General features: G+C 44.0%; 1 protein-coding gene across 2 annotated transcripts in view; it reads left to right on the top strand.

Annotated features, from left to right (window-relative positions):
- Positions 1–23807, top strand: part of LOC115153099 (tight junction-associated protein 1-like) — a 151475-nt gene that overhangs the window by 88235 nt on the left and 39433 nt on the right. The window contains exons 4-5 of one of the 2 annotated variants that reach the window (XM_029698162.1): positions 8373–8554; positions 12448–12476. In XM_029698162.1, the coding sequence (XP_029554022.1) occupies positions 8402–8554; positions 12448–12476 (182 nt within the window). In that variant the 5' untranslated portion in view covers positions 8373–8401. Of the gene's footprint in view, positions 1–8363; positions 8555–12447; positions 12477–23807 lie in introns of both variants that reach the window. The other variant, XM_029698161.1, reaches the window with a different exon arrangement.

The following is a 23807-nucleotide window of genomic DNA, read 5'->3' as shown; positions in this document are numbered from 1 at the left end:
GAATACTTATATAAATAAGGTATTTCTGTTTTTTATTTTTATCAATCATATATTTATGAAGCCCCTTTTACATCAGCCGATGTCACAAAGTACTGTACAGAAACCCAGCCTAAAACCCCAAACAGCAAGCAATGCAGATGTAGAAGAACGGTGGCTAGAAAAAACTCCCTAGAAAGGCTAGAACCAAGGAAGAAACCTAGAGAGGAACCAGGCTATGAGGGATGGCCAGTCCTTTTCTGGCTGTGCCGGGTGGAGATTATAACAGTACATGGCCAAGATGTTCATAGATGACCAGCAGGGTCAAATGATAATCATCAACAGTGGTTGTCGAGGGTGCAACAGATCAGCACCTCAGGAGTAAATGTCATTTGGCTTTTCATAGCCGAGCATTCAGAGTTAGAGACAGCAGTTGCGGTGGAGTGAGCAAGTCCAAAACAGCAGGTCTGGGACAAGATAGCACGTCCAGTGAACAGGTCAGGGTTCCATAGCAGCAGGCAGAACAGTTGAAACTGGAGCAGCAGAACGACCAGGTGGACTGGGGACAGCAAGGAGTCATCAAGCCAGGTAATCCTGAGGCATAGTCACAGGGCTCAGGTCCTCTGGGAAGAGGGGGAGAGAGAGAGAATTAGAGGGTCCATACTTAAATTCACACAGGACACAGGATAAGACTCTGACCGAAAATAACTTCTGGACATCAGGACTGCGATTACTCACCACGGACTGGCAGAAATCCGGAAGCTTATAAGAAATCCCGCTATGCCCTCTGACGAACCATCAAACAGGCAAAGCATCAATACAGGACTAAGATCGAATCGTACTACACCGGCCCTGACGCTCGTCAGATGTGGCAGGGCTTGCAAACCATTAAACTACAAAGGGAAGCACAGCCAAGAGCTGCCCAGTGACACGAGCCTACCGGACGAGCTAAACTACTTCTATGCTCGCTTCTAGGCAAATAACACTGAAACATGCATGAGAGCATCAGCTGTTCCGGAAGACTGTGTGATCACACTCTCCACAGCCAATGTTAGTAAGACCTTTAAAGAGGCCAATATTCACAAGGTCGCAGGGCCAGACGGATTACCAGGACGTGTACTACGAGCATGTGCTGACCAACTGGCAAGTGCCTTCACTGACATTTTCAACCTCTCCCTGTCCGAGTCTGTAATACCAACATGTTTCAAGCAGACCACCATAGTCCCTGTCCCCAAGAGCACGAAGTTAACCTGCCTAAATGACTACCGACCCGTAGCACTCACGTCTGTAGCCATGAAGTGCTTTGAAAGGCTGGTCGTTGCTCACATCAACACCATTATCCCAGAAACCCTAGACCCACTCCAATTTGCATACCGCCCCAACAGATCCACAGATGATGTCATCTCTATTGCACTCCACACTGCCCTATCCCCCCTGGACAAAAGGAACACCTATGTGAGAATGCTATTCATTGACTAGTGCTCAGCATTCAACACCGTAGTGCCCTCAAAGCTCATCAATAAGCGAAGGACCCTGGGACTAAACACCTCCCTCTGCAACTGGATCCTGGATTTCCTGACGGGCCACCCCCAGGTGGTAAGGGAAGGTAACAACACATCCGCATGATCCTCAACACAGGGGTGCCTCAGGGGTGCGTGCTCAGTCCCCTCTTGTACTCCTGTTCACTCATGACTGCACAGCCAGGCACGATTCCAACACCAAGTTTGCCGATGACACAACAGTGGTAGGCCTGATCAACGACGAGACTGCTTATAGGGAGGAGGTCAGAGACCTGGCCATGTGGTGCCAGGACAACAACCTCTCCCTCAACATGATCAAGACAAAGGAGATGATTGTGGACTACAGGAAAAAGAGGACTGAGCACGCCCCCATTCTCATTGATGGGGCTGCAGTGGAGAAGGTTGAGAGCTTCAAGTTCCTTGGTGTCCACATCACCTACAAACTAACATGGTCCAAGCACACCAAGACAGTTGTGAAGAGGGCACGACAAAGCCTATTCCCCCTCAGGAGACTGAAAAAATGTGGCATTGGTCCTCAGATCTTCAAAAGGTTCTACAGCTGCACCATCGAGCATCCTGACTGGTTTGTTCACTGCCTGGTATGGCAACTGCTCGGCCTCCAACCGCATGGCACTACAGAGGGTAATGCGAAAAGCCCAGTACATCACTGGGACCAAGCTTCCTGCCATCCAGGTCCTCTACCAGGCGGCGTCAGAGGAAGGCCCAAAATATTGTCAAATACTCCAGCCACCCTAGTCATAGACTGTTTTCTCTGCTAAGCACGGCAAGTGGTACTGGAGCGCCAAGTCTCTGTCCAAGAGGCTTCTAAACAGCTTCTACCCCCAAGCCATAAGACTCCTGAACATTTAATCAAATGGCTACCCAGACTATTTGCATTGGCCCCCCTCCCCCTCTTTTACACCACTGCTACTCTCTGTTATCATCTATGCATAGTCACTTTAATAACTCTACCTAGATGTATGTATTACCTCAACTAACTGGTGGCCCCACACATTGACTCTGTACCGGTACCCCCATGTATATAGTCTCGCTATTGTTATTTTATTGCAGCTCTTTAATTACTTGTTACTTTTATTTCTTATTCTTAACCGTATTTTTTTTTTTACTTCATTGTTTTTTAGGGGCTCGTAGGTAAGCATTTCACTGCATGTAACTAATAAAATTTGATGACAGGAGAAATACTCCAGATATAAGACTGACCCTAGCCCCCCTATACACAAACTATTGCAGCATAAATACTGGAAGCTGAGACCGGAGGGGTCGCGAGACACAGTGGCCTCATCTGATGATACCCCCTAACAGGGCCAACCAGGCAGGATACAAACCCACCCACTTTGCCAAAACACAGCCCCCACACCACTAGAGGGATATATTCAAACCACCAACTTACAAGGCTATATCCCACAAAGAACTCCCCCACGGCATGAACCCGAGGGGGCGCCAACACGGACAGGAAGATCACATCAGTGACTCAACACACTCAATTGACGCACCCCTCCTAATGTGCAAACATTTCTATAAACCTGTTTTCACATTGTCATTTTGGGGTATTGTGTGTAGAATGCTGAGGAATTGTTATTTATTTAATCCATTTTCGAATAAGGCTGTAAAGTAACAATGTGGAACAAGTCAAGGGGTCTGAATACTTTACAAAGGCACTGCATGTGCACGGTTCTTTCTGCCTGCACCCTCCCCCCTCTCCCTTGCGATGGCTCGCCTGCTCTTTCTCTTTGCTTATGATGTGAGTGTGTGTTGAGTCTTCATTCTGTGCTTGTAGAATATCCTATTCATTGATGATAGACCCTGCTGTACTGAAGTTGCAAAACATTGCAAGCCAAGAAATTGTGAGATACAGTGTTTGTTTGCTGATAGATAGGCCTAGTACATGGTTCTGGCGCTGTCTGTCTGGCCGACCTGCCTATACTGTGCCCCTCCCCTCTCTCTCCATCCCTAGCTAGCTTGCTATGAATGATGCAGGTGTTTGTTCTTGGAAGTACGGCAACTAATCAGTCTCCTCTGTACCCAAAATACTGAATCTTAGGAGTCAATTCCTTGTGGACTCGAATCTTGACACTCAGAAATGGGAGTTGACGTGCAAGTAGTTGGAGTCAATTATTTTGGAGTCGACTCTCCACCACTATGTCATCGTTGTTAACAGTTGGAAAAATGGCAGAGAAAGGCAAGCGACAGCAGTGAAGTCCTGTATGGCAATTCTTTGAGAAGTTAAATGAGGAAATGTAAACTTTGCAGTAGTGACGCACCGATATGACATTTTTGGCCGATACCGATATCCAATATTTTCCTTGCCAAAAAAAACGATACCTATAACCGATATTTAAAATGTTAGTGGGCCTTTTAAGCATTCTAGTACAGTTAAATAGTTAACACATGGACGCAGCAGTCTAAGGCACTGCATCTCAATGCAAGAGGTGTCACTACAGTCCCTGGTTCGAATCCAGGCTGTATCACATCCGGCCGTGATTGGGAGTCCCATAGGGCGGCGCACAATTGGCCCAAAGTCGTCCGGGTTTGGCCGTCATTGTAAATAAGAATTTGTTCTTAACTGACTTGTCCAGTTAAATAAAGGTTACACACACACACACACACACACACACACACACACACACACACACACATACACACACACACACACTGACCAAAAAGTTATTTTGTTGGCATTTACATATGTCCCTGTTACCAGTAAAACATAATCAAAACCTATTTCTTTCATTTACTTGCTGTGCTGTTTCATTGTTCAGTTGTTTCATTCTCAACCAGGATTTCTATGGAACGCCGTTTGGGTTTTTGCGTGTCAAAAAAGATACACTATTTGACGTGTCAAATAACACTTTGACCTATCAGGACCTGAATATGACTGCATGTCACATAATTTAACGCATTCATACATTTTCTATGTAGTTATTGCACATTGATTACACTATCACTCGTATTTCATATGTCACAACGGTTCATTGATAAGTATGCTAGGATGCTGGTTAAGTTGCCTCAAAAACCTACAGTGCTGGTCATAAAAAAAGCTAGCTAACTCATGGATTCAAACAATGTTCTTCCCCAAAAACATAGCAAAACGACACAATTTGTTATAGTAGCATAGCTAGGTGTCATCTGAAATAACAGTTCTTATCTGATTAATGGTGGTCGGACCCATCTATGTGAAGCTAGCCACAATAAGGATTAGACACAATAGTGGGCTTTGCGGTTAGCCTTCAAAATAAAAGTATGGCATAATTCTACTATTTGTATTCCTTTGCATCACTGTCAATGATATACTTTTATTTTGAAGGCAAATTCCACATTTGTGCCTCATCCTTATTGTGTCTAGCTTCACAACACATAGTCCGGTGGAGCTTCACTAGCCAGATGAAGCTAGCTGGCAGCTTATAATGTTAGCTTTGGGCACAATGGTTAAGTAGCTGGCTAGCTATTTATTTTTATGAACTGAAGTTCATTTTCAAGTGGCAACCTAGCTAATACTTACTCACAAGGATTCCTACATCATTGCTCAGAATAATGAAAATGACTGCAGTTTCTACTGGTCATTGTTTTCAGGCTGGTTGTATTGGTGCTAGCTAGGTACCAAGCTAAAGCAAATTATGCTTTATTATCAACGCGGTATTGTAAACGCATTGTTTGTGGCCGTTGTTTGCTTGTTTGCAGACTTTTTTGTACAGCTTTGACACTGCTACCATATATTTATTGACACGCAAAGACCCAAACAGCGTTCCATAGTATGTATGTTGTGAAGCTAATAGCAGTGACGCGATTACTGTGTAACTCCAGTAGGGCAATGTATGTAAAATAGCGCACTTGGTAGTGTATACTGGTGCTCGATCAGTCGGCAAAAGCCAACATCACCCACGACGAGAATGGCTGCTTGTCAAGAGCAATGAATTCCATTATCTTGGCTTTAATGGATTTCGCCTTTGAGTTGTCTCGCTGAAATTTTCTTACACTTTCAAATGACTGCTCGACTTGTTGAATGCTCAATCCACACAGCAGACATTGTGTGCTAGGTTAGGAATGTTGTGTTGCACGTGTAGCGCCAAATTTTTACGTGGCGTCATTATGCCTACGTTATATAGGTATCCACGTCAGCTTTGACATCGATTTTGCACATCGGCGTTAAATGTTGGCATTTTTAGCTAATTTCGGTAGAATCCAATATGTTCACCGATATATCGTGCATCCCTACTTGGCAGTAATGGTAGTACAGGTGCAAGGCTTTTTGAAAGGGACGCAGTGTGAGCCCCAACCCTTCCTGGCAGCAGGATTGGGAATTGAGACATAGAATTTTCTGACCTTTTCGTATGGTTTTGATGAAAAACTGATGATTAAAAAAAAATGGCGGTTTAAACGTTAAGATATTTACCATTTGTCACATCCCTAATATGTATCTGCTCCTGTGTGTCATTATTTTAAAGTGGAAGAGCTGTGTTTTCCCATAATGATGATGCTGTTGAGTTTTTTTTAAGTCGTTTTAGAAACTGGGATCTTGTGGTGTGAAAATCTTAAAAAAATGTAAATACGTTTTTTTTAACATTTTACCTTGCTTATTTTATAATGCTTAAATAAAACTATATTTTATGGTGTGCGAGTGTTGCACCTTTTCCTTTTCAATGATGTTGGATTGTGCCATTTATTTAATGTCTTGCAGCATGTCAGTATCAGCTCAGAATAGCTTGTTAGATTTCATGTCATGTACACAAAAGTATGTCAGTGACGAGGCTTTGCTATAGTTTGGTATAGTCAATTTGACTCTATGTTCTAAATACCGCTGTACCTGCTAGCAATCTAGTATTGAGATGTCATCCTCCTTTAGCTCAGATTGCTTAATCAGAATCCTTTCATTTGACGTGCTGTAATTTCAGACATACACTCACGGTTCCTCTACCTGACTGGCTCTGTGCTGTAATTGCGTCTGATCATTCATTCCAAGGCTGATTAACTCATGCGCTCATTTACCCAGACCCCCTGTGACTCATTCAAATACTGTCTTTAGGTAAATGGCATTCCAAAATGTTCATGTTCCAATTGAGGGCTGTCACTTCAGATTCACTGTAAGTGATTTCATCTCTGATGAGCTGAAGTTTGACTTCCTTTTATAAGATATCGTAAACTGGGCCTTAGTCAGTTATAATAATGGTGTTTTTCAGGCAAAGCTTTAACTTAGAAAACACATCTGAGTGATTCCGCATGAAAGCAGGACAGAAACAAAATAGTGATTTGGGGGATTTTCACAAAATGTAATAAATTGAATGGTCATTTAGAGGAAGGATTGTTGACGTTTGAATCTAAAAGCATAATTGAGAAATAATTCATCAAAGTTGGCATATGACATTTTGGCCTTACCCAGGCCTCATTTAAGACTCCATAATGTTTTATCTCTCTGCAATCTTACTCCATGCCATTGACCTTCTGATTTTGTCTGTATTCTAGCATCGCAATATTATATACATTTGAAAAACAAGACATAGCGATGATTGGCTTTCCTCCGTCTTTTTTGTTTTTGCGTGCCTGGGGAAAATTACAGGCAGAACTATGTTTCATGAACGGAAGATAATCAAGCAAACATCTGCTCCTCAGTTGGCAATGGTGGTTGTGTGAAATTTGCATAAAGTAGAGCTCAACCTTTTCTACTGCTCTGCTAGCAGGTTTCTCGCCGCTCACCTTCCCACAATCCCCTGCACATTTCTCAGCGTGCCTTCGCTGAAAATTAATGGGGGCAGTACTGATGCCGTGTCTGGTAAAAACACGCTGTTAGACTGAAGAGGGGGTTGAGACCTTACTATATTCCACAATAACGTTTTCCTAATCATTATTTATTTCAGAATGCTCTCATCAGGGATACAAATGGTTGTCCTTCAATCTACCTTTTTCTATCTGAACCTCTTAAAATGATTTCTATGGCTTACACTGCAATGAGTGCATCAGACTGGCATAAGCAACATATCATGGATATAGAGAGGACTACAGTATCCTAGTCTGTGCTGGCAGGAAGCATAGGCAGCTCTATGGTGTTTCTCCACTCACTGGCAATTGGATCCACAGGGCTATAGAGTGACTCAGCGGAAGCCAAGTTATCAATCAGAATGGATATAGTGACGCGTCCTTCTCTTGTTCAGCTTAAGCTTTTTAGTCATTTATGACCACTACTGTGTGGGTCTGTGTGCCTGTGTTCCTAAAAGTGCCTTCCGGTGCATCAGTGTGTGTTTGTGGTCCATGGTTTAGATTTTGGTAGGAAATGAAGCCACACCCCCTAACGAATGTGGCTTGTTTTCACATTCTAAACTTAGCCCACTATAATCAATTCTGCCAGCCCGTGGACTGGAGTTTAAGAGTTCCTCTATTGGAAACACACTTCTGCTTGTAATCAATCGTAGGCTTGAGGGCATGCTCAGATTTTCCTCTCTTTCTATTGCACATACACACATACTCTGCAGGCAGAATTCTGAGAGTAGATATTTTAAAAGCCCTCCACATCACAACACATAAATTGACATGTGTATGATGTTCATTTGAAGTGGCATCCCAAACCCCTCCCTCCACTCTCCACCACTGACAGTCTGCACCAGGCAGCCACTTTCTTTACTGTCCAATGCTGCTGCTCTCAAAGCCCTATTGATTCAAACCACTTTTTCGTTGCTGCCACTTTAGGAGAGAGCGAGAGCGGCAGAGTAGAGAGCCAGGGAGAGAGAGAATGGTTGTGTGAGAGAGGGAGAGAAAGACTGGGGAACTGGACACAGACCTTTACAGCTGGTTTTTTGCACAGAGCAGGACTCAGGGCTGTTGCTACTTCCACCGCATCTAATGCTTGTCTCCTGGCAGGAATAACAGAAAAGACAGACGGACGCTGAGCGCCAAGGATGACGAGCGCTGCCCCGGCCAGGAAGCCGTACCGCAAGGCTCCGCCTCAGCACCGCGAGACACGCAACAGCCTGCCCTTGTTTCGAGAGGACCTTAGTGGGAGCACGCCGCCTGCCCACACCGCTGGCCCCAACCTGCCTGACCCATGCCAGGTAATTCGCATTCCAAACCATACATCAGGTTTTCAGCGATCAAGGTTCAGAGACCCCTACCCAAAATGCCCAGTTAGTCCTGAGGGCCGTAATATATTCTCCCCCTCCTGGTCTCTGCTCTCGGACAGCGAACTGGATGTCTCCAGCCTGTCCAGCCTGGAGCTTACCGTTCTGCCCCCACCCCGCATCTTCAGCCATGGAGGCATCACCGTGGGTGTCACTGCCAACCAGACAGCCAGGGATCTACAGGGGATGAGCCACTTCTTGAGCCGCAGTGAGGGCCTACTCGCCCTATCTGGAGACGAGGACCTCAGTTCAGAGGACTCCCAGCAAGGTGGCCACTCCGCCTCCATAGCCCAGTCCAGTCGTAGCATGGAGCGCTCGCTGGCCTTCAAGGACAATGCAGAGATCCTGGTGCCCAGAGGTGGTCAGCACCACCAGCAGACATCCTTCCAGAGACCGGCCCTCCCTCCTAAGGGGATCCTAAAGCAGCCCAACCAGCTGGGCGCCCACTTCTCAGACCTCAGGAAGTCCAAGTCTGTTGAGATGCTGGGCCAGAGCCGTGGCCGGAAACCCGAGAGAAAGTCTCTGGACAGGGAGACTGAGAGGAAGGATCTGGGCAAGACCTCTTCAATCAGACAGGTTTCCCCATCTTCCACCTCATCCAGCTCAGTGCCCTCAGAGAGAAAGATACAGTTTCTGGAAAATAAGCTGAAATTCTCCAACTTCCTGAATGATGTCACCACTAGGGTCATCTGCCCTGCCAGAATGCAGATGCTGGGTGGAAAAAAGCAAGAGGCCCCAAGACCAGCTAAGGGAAACCAGCACCGGGCACAGAATGCCCCCCAGACTCCTGAAGTGAAGAAGCGAGGAGCCGAGAGGAAGTCTGAGAAGAGCCGGCCGTGGGACGAGTGGTCCTCGGCGCTGAACAGGGACAGGCCTTCCAGGAAGGACAAAGAGGGCCGGCCCAAGACCTGGCGCATCCCCCTTAGGAAGGACAGCCCCGACCAGGATGCAAAGAAGCGTAGGGCAGACCCTCTCAGGGCAGACCCCCATCGAGAGGGAGCAAGGCCCAAATCGGAGGGGCCCATCTACAGTCATGTGGGGGGTGGAGGTGACTCCAGCTCCCGACGCAGCAGTGAGACTGATTGGGAGGACAGGAGTCGGCAAGGGGACCATCACCAGCAACAACAGCACCAGCCCTCTCAGCTGGAGACCAGGACACAGCACAAAGACACTATGAGTAGACCCAGAGCTAAATACGTGCCCCAGCCTCCTCACTCTGAGAGGGAACAAGTGACAACAGTATCACAACACAGCTCTTTTTCAATTTTATCACAGATCAAGGTATGTGAGGAGAATTTCTCCTTCTTTCCCCTGTTCATTGTTTTACGCCTTCCAGAAAAATAATTTCTGTGTATTGTGTCGAGATGATTCAACCTGCGAGTTGCTTAGCTACAACTCTCGTTATATTATAAATAGAAATGACATTCGCCATTAACTGAAGGTAAGTCATCTCCCTAGATGGCTTGAAAGAGCATTTGTGGCATTCACTAGCCAGCATTCTAGTTCAATCCAAACTGAAAAGTTCAGTCTTGTGCAGCTGTGTCATGTGAGTCTATCATTTTACATTTAGATGTCTTTATTTTATTGCACGGTACTCTGCTGTAGCTACAGTTGCACTTTTCTTAAAAAAATAATAATTTGAAATTGAAAAGTGTTTGTTCTCATCTTGTTATTCAATTGTCAACATTGCAGAACCAATTTTATTTTTGAAAACTTAAGACAAATGGACACATTTTTGGCAACCTGGAGCTAGTACTTGGTTGCACAGCTTTTGGCCAAGATAACTGCCAACAAATGCTTCTTGGAGTCACCAATGAGCTTTCTGGACCTTTCTACTGACAATTATGCCTACTTTTCAGCAGCAAAACTGCTCTAATTCTTCAATGTTGGAGGGGTACCCTCCACAAACTGCTGTTTTCAGCTCTTGCCATAGGTTATGGACTCTCCTCTAGCCACTCCAGAACAGTCCAATGTTTTTTATTGAACTAGTCCAGTGTGCTTTTGATGTTTCTTTGGAATTGTCCTGCTGGAAGACCCACAACCTTCAACAGAGACAGCTTTTGGACACTAGGTTGAACATTACACTCAAACACCTTCATAATCTGCTGATTTCATGTTGTCTTGCACACATTCAAGGCCCCCAGTACCAGAGGCAGCAAAGCAACCCCACAGCATTGTCGAACCTCCCTCATGGAAGGAGACACAAGAAAGCCTGATTGCTGCATGAAACCAGCCTAAATCCTGGGGGAAATGTTCTATGGACCAATTCAACTAAATTCAAGTTCTTTGGCTATAGAGATCAGCGCTGTGTTTACTGACGACTAAATTAAGCTTTCAATTTAAGAAAAACATCCTCCCTACAATCAAACGGCAGCATAGCCTAGTGGTTAGAGCGTTGGACTAGTAACCGAAATGTTGCAAGATCGAATCCCCGAGCTGACAAGGTACAAATCTGCCGTTCTGCCCCGTTCTAGGCCGTCATTTTAAATAGGAATTTGTTCTTAACTGACTTGCCTAGTTAAATAAAGGTTAAAAAAACAAAAAAAAACATGGGGGAGGTTCGATAATGCTGTGGCGTTGCTTTGCTGCCTCTGGGTGCCTTTAACGTGTGCAAGACATGAAATCAGCAGATCATGTGTGTTGGGGTCCTGTGTTCAACTCAGTGTCCAAAAACTGGGTCTCCATTGATGGTTTTCGGTCTTGCACCAAGCCAACGACCCCAAACACAGGTCAAAAAGCACCCAGGAATGTTTCAAAAAGAGGTTCTGGAGTGGCCAGCAAAGAGTCCAGATCTGAATCACATCCATAACCTGTGGCAAGAGCTGAAAACAGCAGTTGGTGGAGGGTACCCCTCAAACATAGAAGAATTAGAGCAATTTGCTGCTGAAAATCTGCAAAATTGCCAGTAGAAAGGTGCAGCAAGCTCAAAGATGGCTAGAAGAAGAGTTGGTCTGCTGTTATCTTGGCCAAAGGCTGTGCAACCAAATACTAGCTCCGGGGTGCCAACATTTTGTCCATGCAGTTTGTCTTTATTTTCTAAATTAAAATTGTAAACTTAAGTTTTCAAAAATATAATTGGTTCTGCAATGATGAAAATCAAATAACAAGGTGTGGGGACCAAATGTTATTTTTTTTTTTTTAATTATGCCTGTAACGATTATTCTTAATTATTAAAGTGCAATTATCCTACAGAGATGAGACTACCATATTCTTAAATCTAATGCTGATAACTAGCCTCTTAAGTGCTGTAGATGTGCAGATGGCCCCTCTGTGTAAACTGATGGCTTTTTTAGTTGGCAGAATGACAGGGGCTGTCAAATTGATTTCATAGCTCCATGAGGCGTGTACGTATTGACCTATGCAGCTAAGAGAGACACAATTTAAAATTCTGCCCTGGCTTCTCATCTCTGTAACCCTTTGGCTTCAACAGAAATGTGGCTAACACTGAAAACTACCAAGGAATCTGTGCAGTGCAAAATTCTTTATTATAAACATAGAACCTGTGTACAATTTATGCTTCAAGTTCTACCTTGAAAGCCAGTGATTGTTGACATTGTGGATTGTTGTCAGAGTGCATCTCAGCTTTTTCCAAGGTCTGCTCACTGCCCGTCTCGCTCAATGCCTCAAGGTTGTAGATAGCCTTTTTAAAAGTAATTACCAATGTTTCCCCCATATGGCAGAGTTTGCCAGGGCAGCTGAGATTTTTTTTTTTTTTTTCTTGACAATTCTTTATTCTCAGGAAATGACAGCCAGTCCAGCAAAATCTCTGTTTTGTTGCAAACATATCCACAATGGCCAAATTTAATGGGATGTTTCTGTTGTTGCAGGACTCCTTATCAGATGCAGACAGGATCAAGTAAGTGGTTATTTTATCTCCTCATGCTTACCTTGATAAATATATGTTGTATTTTCTGTGAAATGCTTCAGCCACAGGATTGAAAATACCCAAATTTGACTTAGTTTAAACAAACAGAAAAAAGTGAACTTATGCATGTCTTGTTATGGTTCTTTGGCGATGGGTTTCTGTGTCTATTTGCCTGCCTCACTTTGAGCCCAGTGTTGACACCTCTACAGTGTACTGTATAACTCAGTCTTTACTGTGGGAAGCTGTAGCCCTGGGTGGCATGACCTGATTGGCAGTGGGTAGATAGGCTGCTTATCACTATATCACTACAGCCAGGTTGGCACCGAGCCATGGCCACAACCAGCCTTTCACTGGAACCCCCCAGCTGCTCTGGTCTAGATGCTTCCTGGGGAGAGGGAGCTGGGCAGGCTACACTCTGTTTTTACATGTAGTCCTCTTCAAAACAACCGATCCCAGTCCTCTTTAAAGTGATCTCTGGGTTGGGCCTCCCGAGTGGCGCAGCGGTCTAAAGGCACTGTAGGAATGCCGCAGGGCTAGAGGTGTTACTACAGACCCAGGTTCATTCCCGGGCTGTGTCACAACTGGCCGTGGCCGGGAGTCCCATAGGACGCCGCACAATTGGCCCATCGTCAACCGGGTTAGGGGAGGGTTTGGCCGGGGGGGGGGGGGGGGGCTATACTTGGCTTATCGTGCCCTAGCGACTCCTTGTGGCAGGCCAGGCGCCTATAGGCTGACCCCGGTTGCCAGTTGAATGGTGTTTCCTCTGACACATTGGTGCGGACTGGCTGCCGGGTTAAGCTGGAGGGTGTTAAGGGTAATTTTTTTGGAGGACGCATGACTCCCCCCTTCGCCTCTCCTAAGCCCATTGGGGAATTGCAGCGATGAGACACGATCGAAATTGGGGAGATAAAGGGGGGTAAAAAATTTGCTAAATAACTAAATTCTAAATTTTAAATAACTAAATTCTCTGCCCTTGCCTTTAACTGAGGACTCAACTCTTTTGCCAGTTCACTTCACCTATTTTGTGGTCCGAGTCCTCTTTGCATTCGCATTGCTATGTTTAGAGAGGAACCAAGATCTTTTTCCAACATTCACTCAATGCACTGTGGGTTTTTACGAAGTGCAGGACAAGCCATTCCATCAGAATGTGTTATGGGACAGATATGGGACATATAAATATAGCTACTTACAGTGCATTTGAAAAGTGTTCAGACCCCTTGACTTTTTATTTTATGTTACAGCCTTATTCTAAAATTTATTAAATATGCTGTTTTCCTCATAAATCTAAACACAATACCCCATAATGACAAAGCGAAAACAGGTCTTTAGAAATGTTTGCAAATGTATTAAAAATAAAAACAGATAGCTTATTTACTTAAGTATTCAGACCCTTTGGCATACCAAAGACTCGAAATTGAGCTCCGGTGTATCCTGTTTCCATTGATCATCCTTGATGTTTTTACAACTTGGAGTCCACCTGTGGTAAATTCAATTGATTGGACATGATTTGGAAAGGCAAAAATCTGCCTTTCCAAATCCCGCAGTTGACGGTGCATATCAGAGCAAAAACCAAGCCATAAGGTCGAAGGATTGTCCATAGAGCTCAGAGACAGGATTGTGTCGAAAGCACATATCTGGGGAAAGGTTCCAAAACATTTGTGCAGCATTGAAGATCCCCCAAGAACACAGTGGCCTCCATCATTCTCAAATAGAAGAAGTTTGGAACCAACAAGACTCTTCTTTGAGCTGGCCGCCTGACCAAACTGAGCAATTGGGAGAGAATGGCCTTGGTCAAGGAGATGACCAAGAACCCGATCGTCACTCTGACAGAGCTCCAGAGTTCCTCTGTGGAGATGGGAGAACCTTCCAGAAAGACAGCCATCTCTGCAGCACTCCAATAATCAGGCCTTTATGGTAGAGTGGCCAGACGGAAGCCACTCCTCAGTAAAAGGCACATGACAGCCTGCTTGGAGTTTGCCAAAAGGCACCTTAATGACTCTGACCATGAGAAACAAGATTCTTTGGTCTGATGGAACCAAGATTGAACTCTTTGGCCTGAATGCCAAGCATCACATCTGGAGGAAACCTGGCACCATCGCGATGGTGGCAGCATCATGCTGTGGGGATGTTTTTCAGCGGCAGGGACTGGGAGACATAAGGGAAAGATGAACGGAGCAAAGTACAGAAAGATCCTTGATGAAAACCTGCTCCAGAGCGCTCAGGACCTCAGACTGGGGCAAAGGTTCACCTTCTAACAGGACATCGACCCTAAGCACGCAGCCAAGACAACGCAGGAGTGGCTTCGGGACAAGTCTCAATGTCCTTGAGTGGCCCAGCCAGAGCCCAGACTTGAACCCGGTTTGAACATCCCTGGAGAGACCTAAAAATAGCTGTGCAGCAACACTCCCCATCCAACCTGTCAGAGCTTGAGAGGATCTGCATAGAAGAATGAGAGAAACTCCCCAAATGCAGGTGTTGGCACACCTGCGGTTTTTCATTAATTGAACTATTTTCTACATTATAGGATAATAGTGAAGACATCAAAACTATGAAATAACACTTATAGAATCATGTAGTAATCAAAAAAGTGTTTAACAAATCAAAATATATTTTATATTTGAGATTCTTCAAAGTAGCCACCCTTTGCCTTGACAGCTTTGCACATGCTTGGTATTCTCTCAACCAGCTTCATGAGGTAGTCACCTGGAATACATTTCAATAATCAGGTGTGCCTTGTTAAAAGTTAATTTGAGGAATTTCTTTCTTTAATTAACTTCTTACAGACACATGGGACGGTGGTGTCCCACCTGGCCAACATCCGGTGAAATGGCAGAGCGCCAAATTCAAATTAAATTACTATAAATATTAAACCTTCATGAAGTTTCAAGACAGCACCCAGCACACAAATGCAGAACAAATCATTTTCAAACAGGGAGTTGCGACACGAAAGTCAGAAATAGCGATATAATATATGCCTTACCTTTGAAGATCTTCTTCTGTTGGCACTCCAAAAGGTCCCAGTTACATTACAAATGGTCCTTTTGTTTGATAAAGTCCTTCTTTATATCCATAAAAACTCTGTTTAGCTGGCGCGCTTCAGTCAATAATCCACTCGGTTTCCCTCCTTCAAAATGCATACAAAATCAATCCCAAACGTTACCAATAAACTTATCCAAACAAGTCAATCAACGTTTATAATCAAACCTTAGGTACCCTAATACGCAAATAAACTTTAAAATTTAAGACACAGAATCATTTTTGTCTGTACCGGAGAAAAATACCAAAACGCGCTCTCATTCACTCGCTTGGAAACCCTACAGCCAAAATGGGAGCCACCTAGAAAAACTACCATTTCTGGCTAATTTTTCCAAAAACCAGCCTGAAACTCTTTCTAAAGACTGTTGACATCTAGTGGAAGCCCTAGGAACTGCAATCGGGCACGATTTCGCCCTATTATAAAAGTGCCAGCCATTGAAATCAGTGGTAGGATGAATTTTTTTGGGGGGGATGGTTTGTCCTCGGGTTTTGCCTGCCATTTCAGTTCTGTTATACTCAGACATTATTTTAACAGTTTTAGAAACTTTAGTGTTTTCTATCGAAATCTATATCCTAGCTTCTGGGCCTGAGTAGCAGGCAGTTTACTCTGGGCACGCTTTTCATCCGGACGTCAAAATACCGCCCCCTATCCCAAAGAAGTTGAATGCATTTGAGCCAACCAGTTGTGTTGTGACAAGGTAGTGGTGGTGTACAGAAGATAGCCCTATTTGGTAAAATACCAATTCCAAATTATGTCAGGAACCGCTCAAATAAGCAAAGAGAAATGACAGTCCATTATTTTAAGAAATTAAAATCAGTCAATCCGGAAAATTTCAAGAATTTTGAAAGTGCAATCGCAAAAACCATCAAGCGCTATGATGAAACTAGCTCTCATGAGGATCGCCACAGGAAAGGAAGACCCAGAGTTACTTCTGCTACAGAGGAGAAGTTCATTAGAGTTACCAGCCTCAGAAATTGCAGCCCAAATAAATGCTTCACAGAGTTAAAGTAACAGACGCATCTCAACATCAACTGTTCAGAGGAGTCTGCGTGAATCAGGCCTTCATGGTTGAATTTCTGAAAAGAAACCACTACCAAAGGACACCAATAAGAAGAGACTTGCTTGTGCCAAGAAACACGAGCAACGGACATTAGACAGGTGGAAATCTGTCCTTTGGTCTGATGAGTCCAAATTTGAGGTTTTGGTTCCAACCGCCGTATCTTTGTGAGACGCAGAGTAGGTGAATGGATGGTCTCTGCATGTGTGGGCCCCACCGTGAAGCATGGATGTGGTGGTGTGGGAGTGCTTTGCTGGTGACACTCTGATTTATTTAGAATTCAAGACACGCTTAACCAACATGGCTACCACAGCATTCTGCAGCGATATCCCATCTGGTTTGCGCTTAGTGGGACTATCATTTGTTTTTCAACAGGACAATGACCCAAAACACACATCCAGGCGGTGTAAGGACTATTTGACCAAGAGGGAGAGTGATGTAGTGCTGCATCAGATGACCTGGCCTCCACAATCACCCGACCTCAACCCAATTGAGATGGTTGGAATTAGTCGGACCGCAGAGTGAAGGAAAAGCAGCCAACAAGTGCTCAACATGCGTGGGAACTTCAAGGCTGTTGGAAAAGCATTCCAGGTTAAGCTGGTTGAGAGAATGCCAAGAGTGTGCAAAGCTGTCATCAAGACAAAGGGTGGCAACTTTGAAGCATCTCAAATAGAACATATATTTTGATTTAACTTTTTGGGGTACTACATGATTCCATATGTGTTATTTCATAGTTTTGATGTCTTCACTATTATTCTACAATGTAGAAAATAGTAAAAATAAAGTTTAACCCTTAGGTAGGTGTGTCTAAACTTTTGACTGGTACTGTATGTAAATGTCATATTTCATTTTTTTAAATTATTAATCTATAAACCTGTTTTTGCTTTGTCATTATGGGGCATTGTGTCTAGATTGATGAGGAAATAAAAATGTAATCAATTTTAGAATAAGGCTGTAACGTAACAAAGTATGGAAAAAGTCAAGGGGTCTGAATACTTTCCAAATGCACTGTACATTTTAATAGCAAATAGATTGCATTTAGTTAAAAGATGAGACATAATATTTGTAATCAGAAAATACTATTAAAATAGTAAATATTATTGGTAACAGAATAAATAGCATAAGAATAACCACTGATTAAATAATGCTGTAATTGAAAATTGTACACCCATTGTAGGCCCCTTTAAGAGCTAGAATTTATTTTGTACCCAATGTTGTGATTCTCACCAAATATGTTGGTGTCTAATCACACTATTTAAACCCCACAATCTAATAAACAGTTTATGAATCTCTTAGCCTATAGATCACATATTGCAAACAAATAATCTGAACTAAAAACTCCAAATGTTTTACTTTCTGTGCATCCTTGACAATCGCTAATCAATATCCAAAAACAGCACAAGTTTTTTTGGCGAACCTGGGATGTAATCATTGGCCAAACAGTGAACTAAAACAAGAGTTTCTATTGGACAAATTCGGGTAGGTTTCTCCCCGTTCCGTCTGCTTCCGTTTAAGAAACGCTTCGCCAACAGAATTTGCATAATGAATACGACCCTGCATATCATATTCTCTCTGTGGCACCAATGTGAAGGGTTATGGCAGGGGAATGGTGTTGCAGTAATCTAGTGTGTATGCGGGAATAATGACAAGTGAACCTGCGGAGCTTTGTGTTCACATTGCCCAAAAAATAAGGAACCGAACCAATGGAATTCAAGCGAAACGAACTCTCGCAATGGTCTCAGTTCGGTTTGCTTCGTGGGCTCTTTTGAAGGGTCGGAGTTCCTTTGGAGTCTTCACACTGCACAAAAAAATAAGCGAATCGCACTCAGTTCACAAAAATTGGCTGAAAGTGACCAAGTGTGAATACACCCTCAGACACCCAGCCTCTGCGTCAGTAGCACTGAGACAGAGGGGAGGGAGGGTTCATAGAGATATGGGAGATCCCATCTGGTGCGATGATGACTAGGCCCTGCGGTGTGGTTGGATGGGCGCTGCACAGGTGGGCGAATGGAAGAGGAGCAGGTTGCTGTTAGCACCAAAATCTGTCAACCACACCTCCCTCCCACCCCTCCTCCCTCTCCTCCTCCCACCCCAGACTGGGCTCAGAGTGAATCTGTGTGATCAATGCCATCGTCCTGCCGGACCTCCCTGAGAGCCTCGGCAGTCCAGGCTGTGAAAGCACACACCTGCTGCTGCCACACAGCTAACGATGAGTCAAAGCAGAGCCCGACCACTAGTTCTAGTTACAGATGGCACTCTCACCTCCATCAGTCCTCCTGTCCTCCTCCGCTCGACTTCCTCTCCCACAGGAATCCCTATACTCAGCTAATGACTACTAAATCTATCAAGTGTGTGTGTGACAGTGCCTGTGTTTTTTGAAGTTTCGTCTTATCCTCTCACAGTGAAGTCTAGCGCAGTCTCTGTCTCTTGTGGTACACTTCAAGCGAAGTGCCCTTTGGTGATAGTGAACAAGCTGTGACGTGCGCGCTAAAGTAAATGTTGTCAGGCCACTATCCACACGTATGGGCATCAGACCACAATGCTTAATGAATTTCCGCTGACGTAGCGGTTGTTGGATCCCTCTCTCTTCCCTGTGGTGGGAAATGCTGGTAAGCTGCTTTGTGGCCCACAGGCAACATAATCGATTGGCCTAGATGCCCCTGTGTTCGTGTGGGATGTTGAATAATTCTGTGGGAGATGACCTGTCTGACTGAATACAACCGGACCTGAGCTGAGTGCTGCTGTTAATGAGTACCGCCCAGTTGCCCACTCTTTCCCTGGAATTCCTCAAGGCACCAAGCCTCCACAGAGGCCAGAGCTGGTTCTGTCTCCCCAGAAGTAGAGCGGTTTTGTCATGCTGAATCTTGGCTGTTGGTCTACTGCATATGCTGCAGAGGACTGTGAGGAGTAAATCTCCCAACATGTGTTTCTCAGATGAATGGGATTACCGACACGTCGATTGACAAACAGATCTTCCTCCTCTCTCTCCCTCCTTCCACCATACCCCTCCGAATGGGGAACAGGTCAGAAAAGTCCAACTCGGCCGGGAATTGTTTCTCATTCTCCGCTAGAACCTTGCTTTGCCTCACTCAGTTATAAACGGCCTCGTCCTTTCAACCAGCCATGTTCAACTACGCTTATTTTATTTAGAGGCTTTTTGTTTACCTCTCTTCCCATATGCCGGGTCTGATTTTCTGTTTGGTTGACTAGACATAACACACACATGCATCCTTCCAGCCTTTATCTCGAGACGTGTACCTGTTGTATTCTGTCACTCAGTGTCAGGTTGTGACTACCATGGGATAAGGGGCCTATGAAAGACAGATAAGAAGCGACAGTGATGAGATGACTGATGTTGTTGCCATGAAGCAGTCAGGGAAATAGACATCAGAGGCCTAGGGATAGCTGTCGTTCTGTTGGCCATCCTAAGCGTTGCTGTTGGGTGTTTTGCTGTAGGCCTGTTGCAAATGTAGTTTTTATTTTTATTTTTGATAGCATTTCCCATTTTTTCAGCTCACTATGATGCACACGCCTACCTCTCTGATCACAAGGACAAAGTTTAAAGCTTGTAAAAAAAAAAAAAAGACCTCTGAGAACGTCTTACAATCCCAGTCTTTTCAAATTACTTTCTGAAAGCTTTTGAATCTCTGTTTTCCCTTATCTCAGTTATTTCCCCAATGTGCCTTTGCCACTCTCCTCCACCTCTTTGTTGGCTCCCGTGGAGCATCTCAGTGTGCAAGGCTGTTTGTAACACAGCCAAAAAAGTATCCCAACCACTGTGGACTCAGGTGCTAGGTTGTCTGAAATTGCAATACCCTTTTATGCTGTGACATGCTCATTTTGCTTTGCTGTTGTAAATCATCCAGGTTAGATCCGAAGTTCCTGATACCTTGCTTTTATATACACACTGTGCATTGGTTAGCAGGAGTTCAGTTCTGTGCAAATCTTGTATTGTACCATATAATGCATCTACATTTGTCTTTGGCTATGCCGGATTAAGTGATATGACATGCTAACTTATAAAATGATTTCTCTGTAATTAATATTACCTGATTAAGCTAATCATGTAAATGTAATTAACTACAAAGTCGGGGCACCACGGAAGAACGTTTATAGAGCCGTTATCTTCCGAATAAACTCTTAAAATACTTAGTAATATTTTACATCGATAGCAGTCAATATTAACCCTTATCTTATTTTCAGTCTCATAATGAAAGTTGTAAATTCTTGGCTATCTTCACGAACCCTGGCTAACAAGTTGAATCAGCAATACAAAATTGGGTTTAATTATTTATTTACTAAATACCTAAACTAATCACACAGAATTACATATACACAGAATACAAATGATGTCATACAGAAAACGTCCTGGTGGACGGAACCTGTATGAAAGCTGGTTACACAAAGGAAAGGGGGTTGGGCTTGAATGAAAGAGCGGGAAGATTTAGGAATGAAGAAACAGCAGCTATGCTATCGTAAATACATTACCTTATGCATTCTAAATTACCGCCCATTTGGAAAAGGAAAATGCAATAAATATTTACTCTGAGCTGTGCTTCGGTAGATTGGTCGTAGATGCTGGCCGGGTTGACCAACAGATCTTACTGTACTCGGAAGAATGTCTCTGGTGGTAAATTGGATACGTGGTGGTATCTTCGTCCGTCTGTTAGACTGGATCCGTCGTCCGTCCTTTCCTAGCCCACGTCTACAGCGGCCGCTGCTAACTCAACGGCTAGGAAGTAGCACTTCTATAGTGAATAAGCTCAAAGTTCATACCATAGCTCACGCCGAGGTTGGCTTACTTGACATGTGTGTCCTTCTAACGTAGAGGCTGCAGACCTCACGTACTGGAACCACCTGGTTATCTTTTCGTCAAAGGCTTATATAGTGGAGAGGGGGGAAGGATGTGTTTCATCGTTTATAACCCCTCTTCACAGGGGTGGGCCACTGATCAAGCAGGGCACTTTCCTTATGAAAACCCAAATCTCTCATTTGGAAGCTAAAATTACATTTAATCTCCTAACAAACAATTTCAATATCAAACATTTCAATTGCATAACAATTCCATGTGACTCTGATAACTAGAGGGTGTATACTTTCTCAGGTACAGTTTATGTCGTCCTGTCATCAATCATAATGTCTCAGATAACAAGGAACTGACATCCATACTCATTACGTTCCAAAGCATATTTCCAACTGGTTTTATTACCAAAATATGGTTCCTTTCCCCATTTGTTTGATGTTCCCAGACTCTCTATATTTAACACAGGCTATTCAAGTCCTTCAGTAGGGTCAGAGAGGGGAAGGGAGAAAGGTATTTATGGGGGGGGGGTCATAAACCTTACCCACAGGCCAACGTCATGACAATGCTTACATTTACATCAGAATAGAGTGGATTACGTTCCCTTTGCTATTCTTTACCCAAGGCATAAGCTTAGCTTCTTATAAAGGTCAAATAGGAGGCGCTTATATTTGTAACCTGTGCGGTGTGAAATTAAAATGTTGCCATCATTGACGCTGACCCTGGAGCAATTGGGGTTACGCGCCTTGTAAATCAACAGATTTTTCACCTCGTCGACTCTGGGATTCAAACTAGCAACCTTTCGGTTACTGGCCTAACGCTCTTACCGCTAGGCTATCTGCCGCCCCACACTGTGTGCTTAGGGTCGTTGTCCTGTTGGAAGGTGAACCTTTGCTCCAGCCTGAGGTCCAGAGCGCTTTGGAGCAGCTTTTCATCAAGGATTTCTCTTACTTTACTCTGTTCATCTTTCCTTTGATCCTGACTAGTCAGGGAGCTACAAAGGAAGGAGCAGGACCTTAGTTCAATTTTGGTTTCATTCAGACCAGAGAATCTTGCTTCTCATGGTCAGAGAGTTCTTTAGGTGTCTTTTGGCAAACTCCAAGCGGGCTGTCGTGCATTTTTACTGAGGGGTGGCTTCCGTCTAGCCACTCTACCATAAAGGCCTGATTGGTGAAGTGATGATTGTCCTTTTGGAAGGTTCTCCCATCTCCACAGAGGAACTTTGGAGCTCTGTCAGAGTGACCATTGGATTCTTGGTCACCTCCCTAAACAAGGCCCTTCTCCCCCGATTGCTCAGTTTGGCCGGGCGGCCAGCTCTAGGAAGGGTCTTGGTGGTTCCAAACTTCTCCCATTTAAGAATATTGGAGGCCATTGTGTTCTTGGGGATCTTCAATGCTGCAGAAATATGTTGGTACCCTTCCCCAGATCTGTGCCTCGATGTAATCCTGTCTCGGAGCTCGATGGACAATTCCTTTGACCTCATGGCTTTGTTTTTGCTCTGACATGCACTGTCATCTGTGGGACCTTATATAGACAGGTGTGTGTGCCTTTCCAAATCATGTCCAATCAATTGAATTTCCCACAGGTGTTCTCCAATCACTTTGTAGAAACATCTCAAGGATGATCAATGGAAACAGGATGCATCTGAGCTCAATTTCGAGTCTCATAGCAAAGGGTCTGAATACTTATGTAAATTAGATATTTTTGTTTTACATTTTTAATATCAATCAATGAAATGTATTTATGAAGTCTCAATTTCTAAAACCTATTTTTGCTTTGTCATTATGGGGAATTGTGTGTAGATTGAGGGGCGAAAAATATTTAATCAATATTAGAATAAGGCTGTAACATAAATTGTGGGGAAGGGGTCTGAATACTTTTCGTATGTGTTGTGTACAAGCATACAGAGCACACATATTTATCTCAAGTACACTTCTACAGGGTTACAGGGTATTACCTAATCAAAAGGGAACTATCGCGCTCGCCCAGAAGCTTGGCTGTTGCGTAAAACCTGAGAATTCAGACAAATTAAAAGGGTTTGTACTCAAAAAGATGTCGCATAAAGCTTATTCTATGTTTTTCATTATTTTCACTGCAACAGGGATAGCGTACACAGACGTTTCGCCTTTACAGCCTTTAGTGTGTAGATACAATTTTCTTTTCATTCAAAACAGCATTTGTAAAGAACAGCAGATGAGCAGCAGGTCCTTCTAATCACAGTTGCCAATCAGGGATGTGGCTTTTCTGGACTACCTGTATAGAAATTAGTCACAAAGAAATACAGAGTTATAGGGTATGGGAGTGGTCACGAAGGGCAACTCAGATATCATTACCGCCCCCGGTGTTTGCTCACCTAATAATATCGATTCATGAGCCAGCCCACCACAAAGTACAGTTGCAAAGAAAAAGCCATATCTCAGACTGGCC

Source organism: Salmo trutta, chromosome 18 (genome assembly GCF_901001165.1).
Source record: "Salmo trutta chromosome 18, fSalTru1.1, whole genome shotgun sequence".
Lineage (NCBI taxonomy): Eukaryota > Metazoa > Chordata > Actinopteri > Salmoniformes > Salmonidae > Salmo > Salmo trutta.
This window is presented reverse-complemented; position numbering and strand designations above follow the sequence as displayed.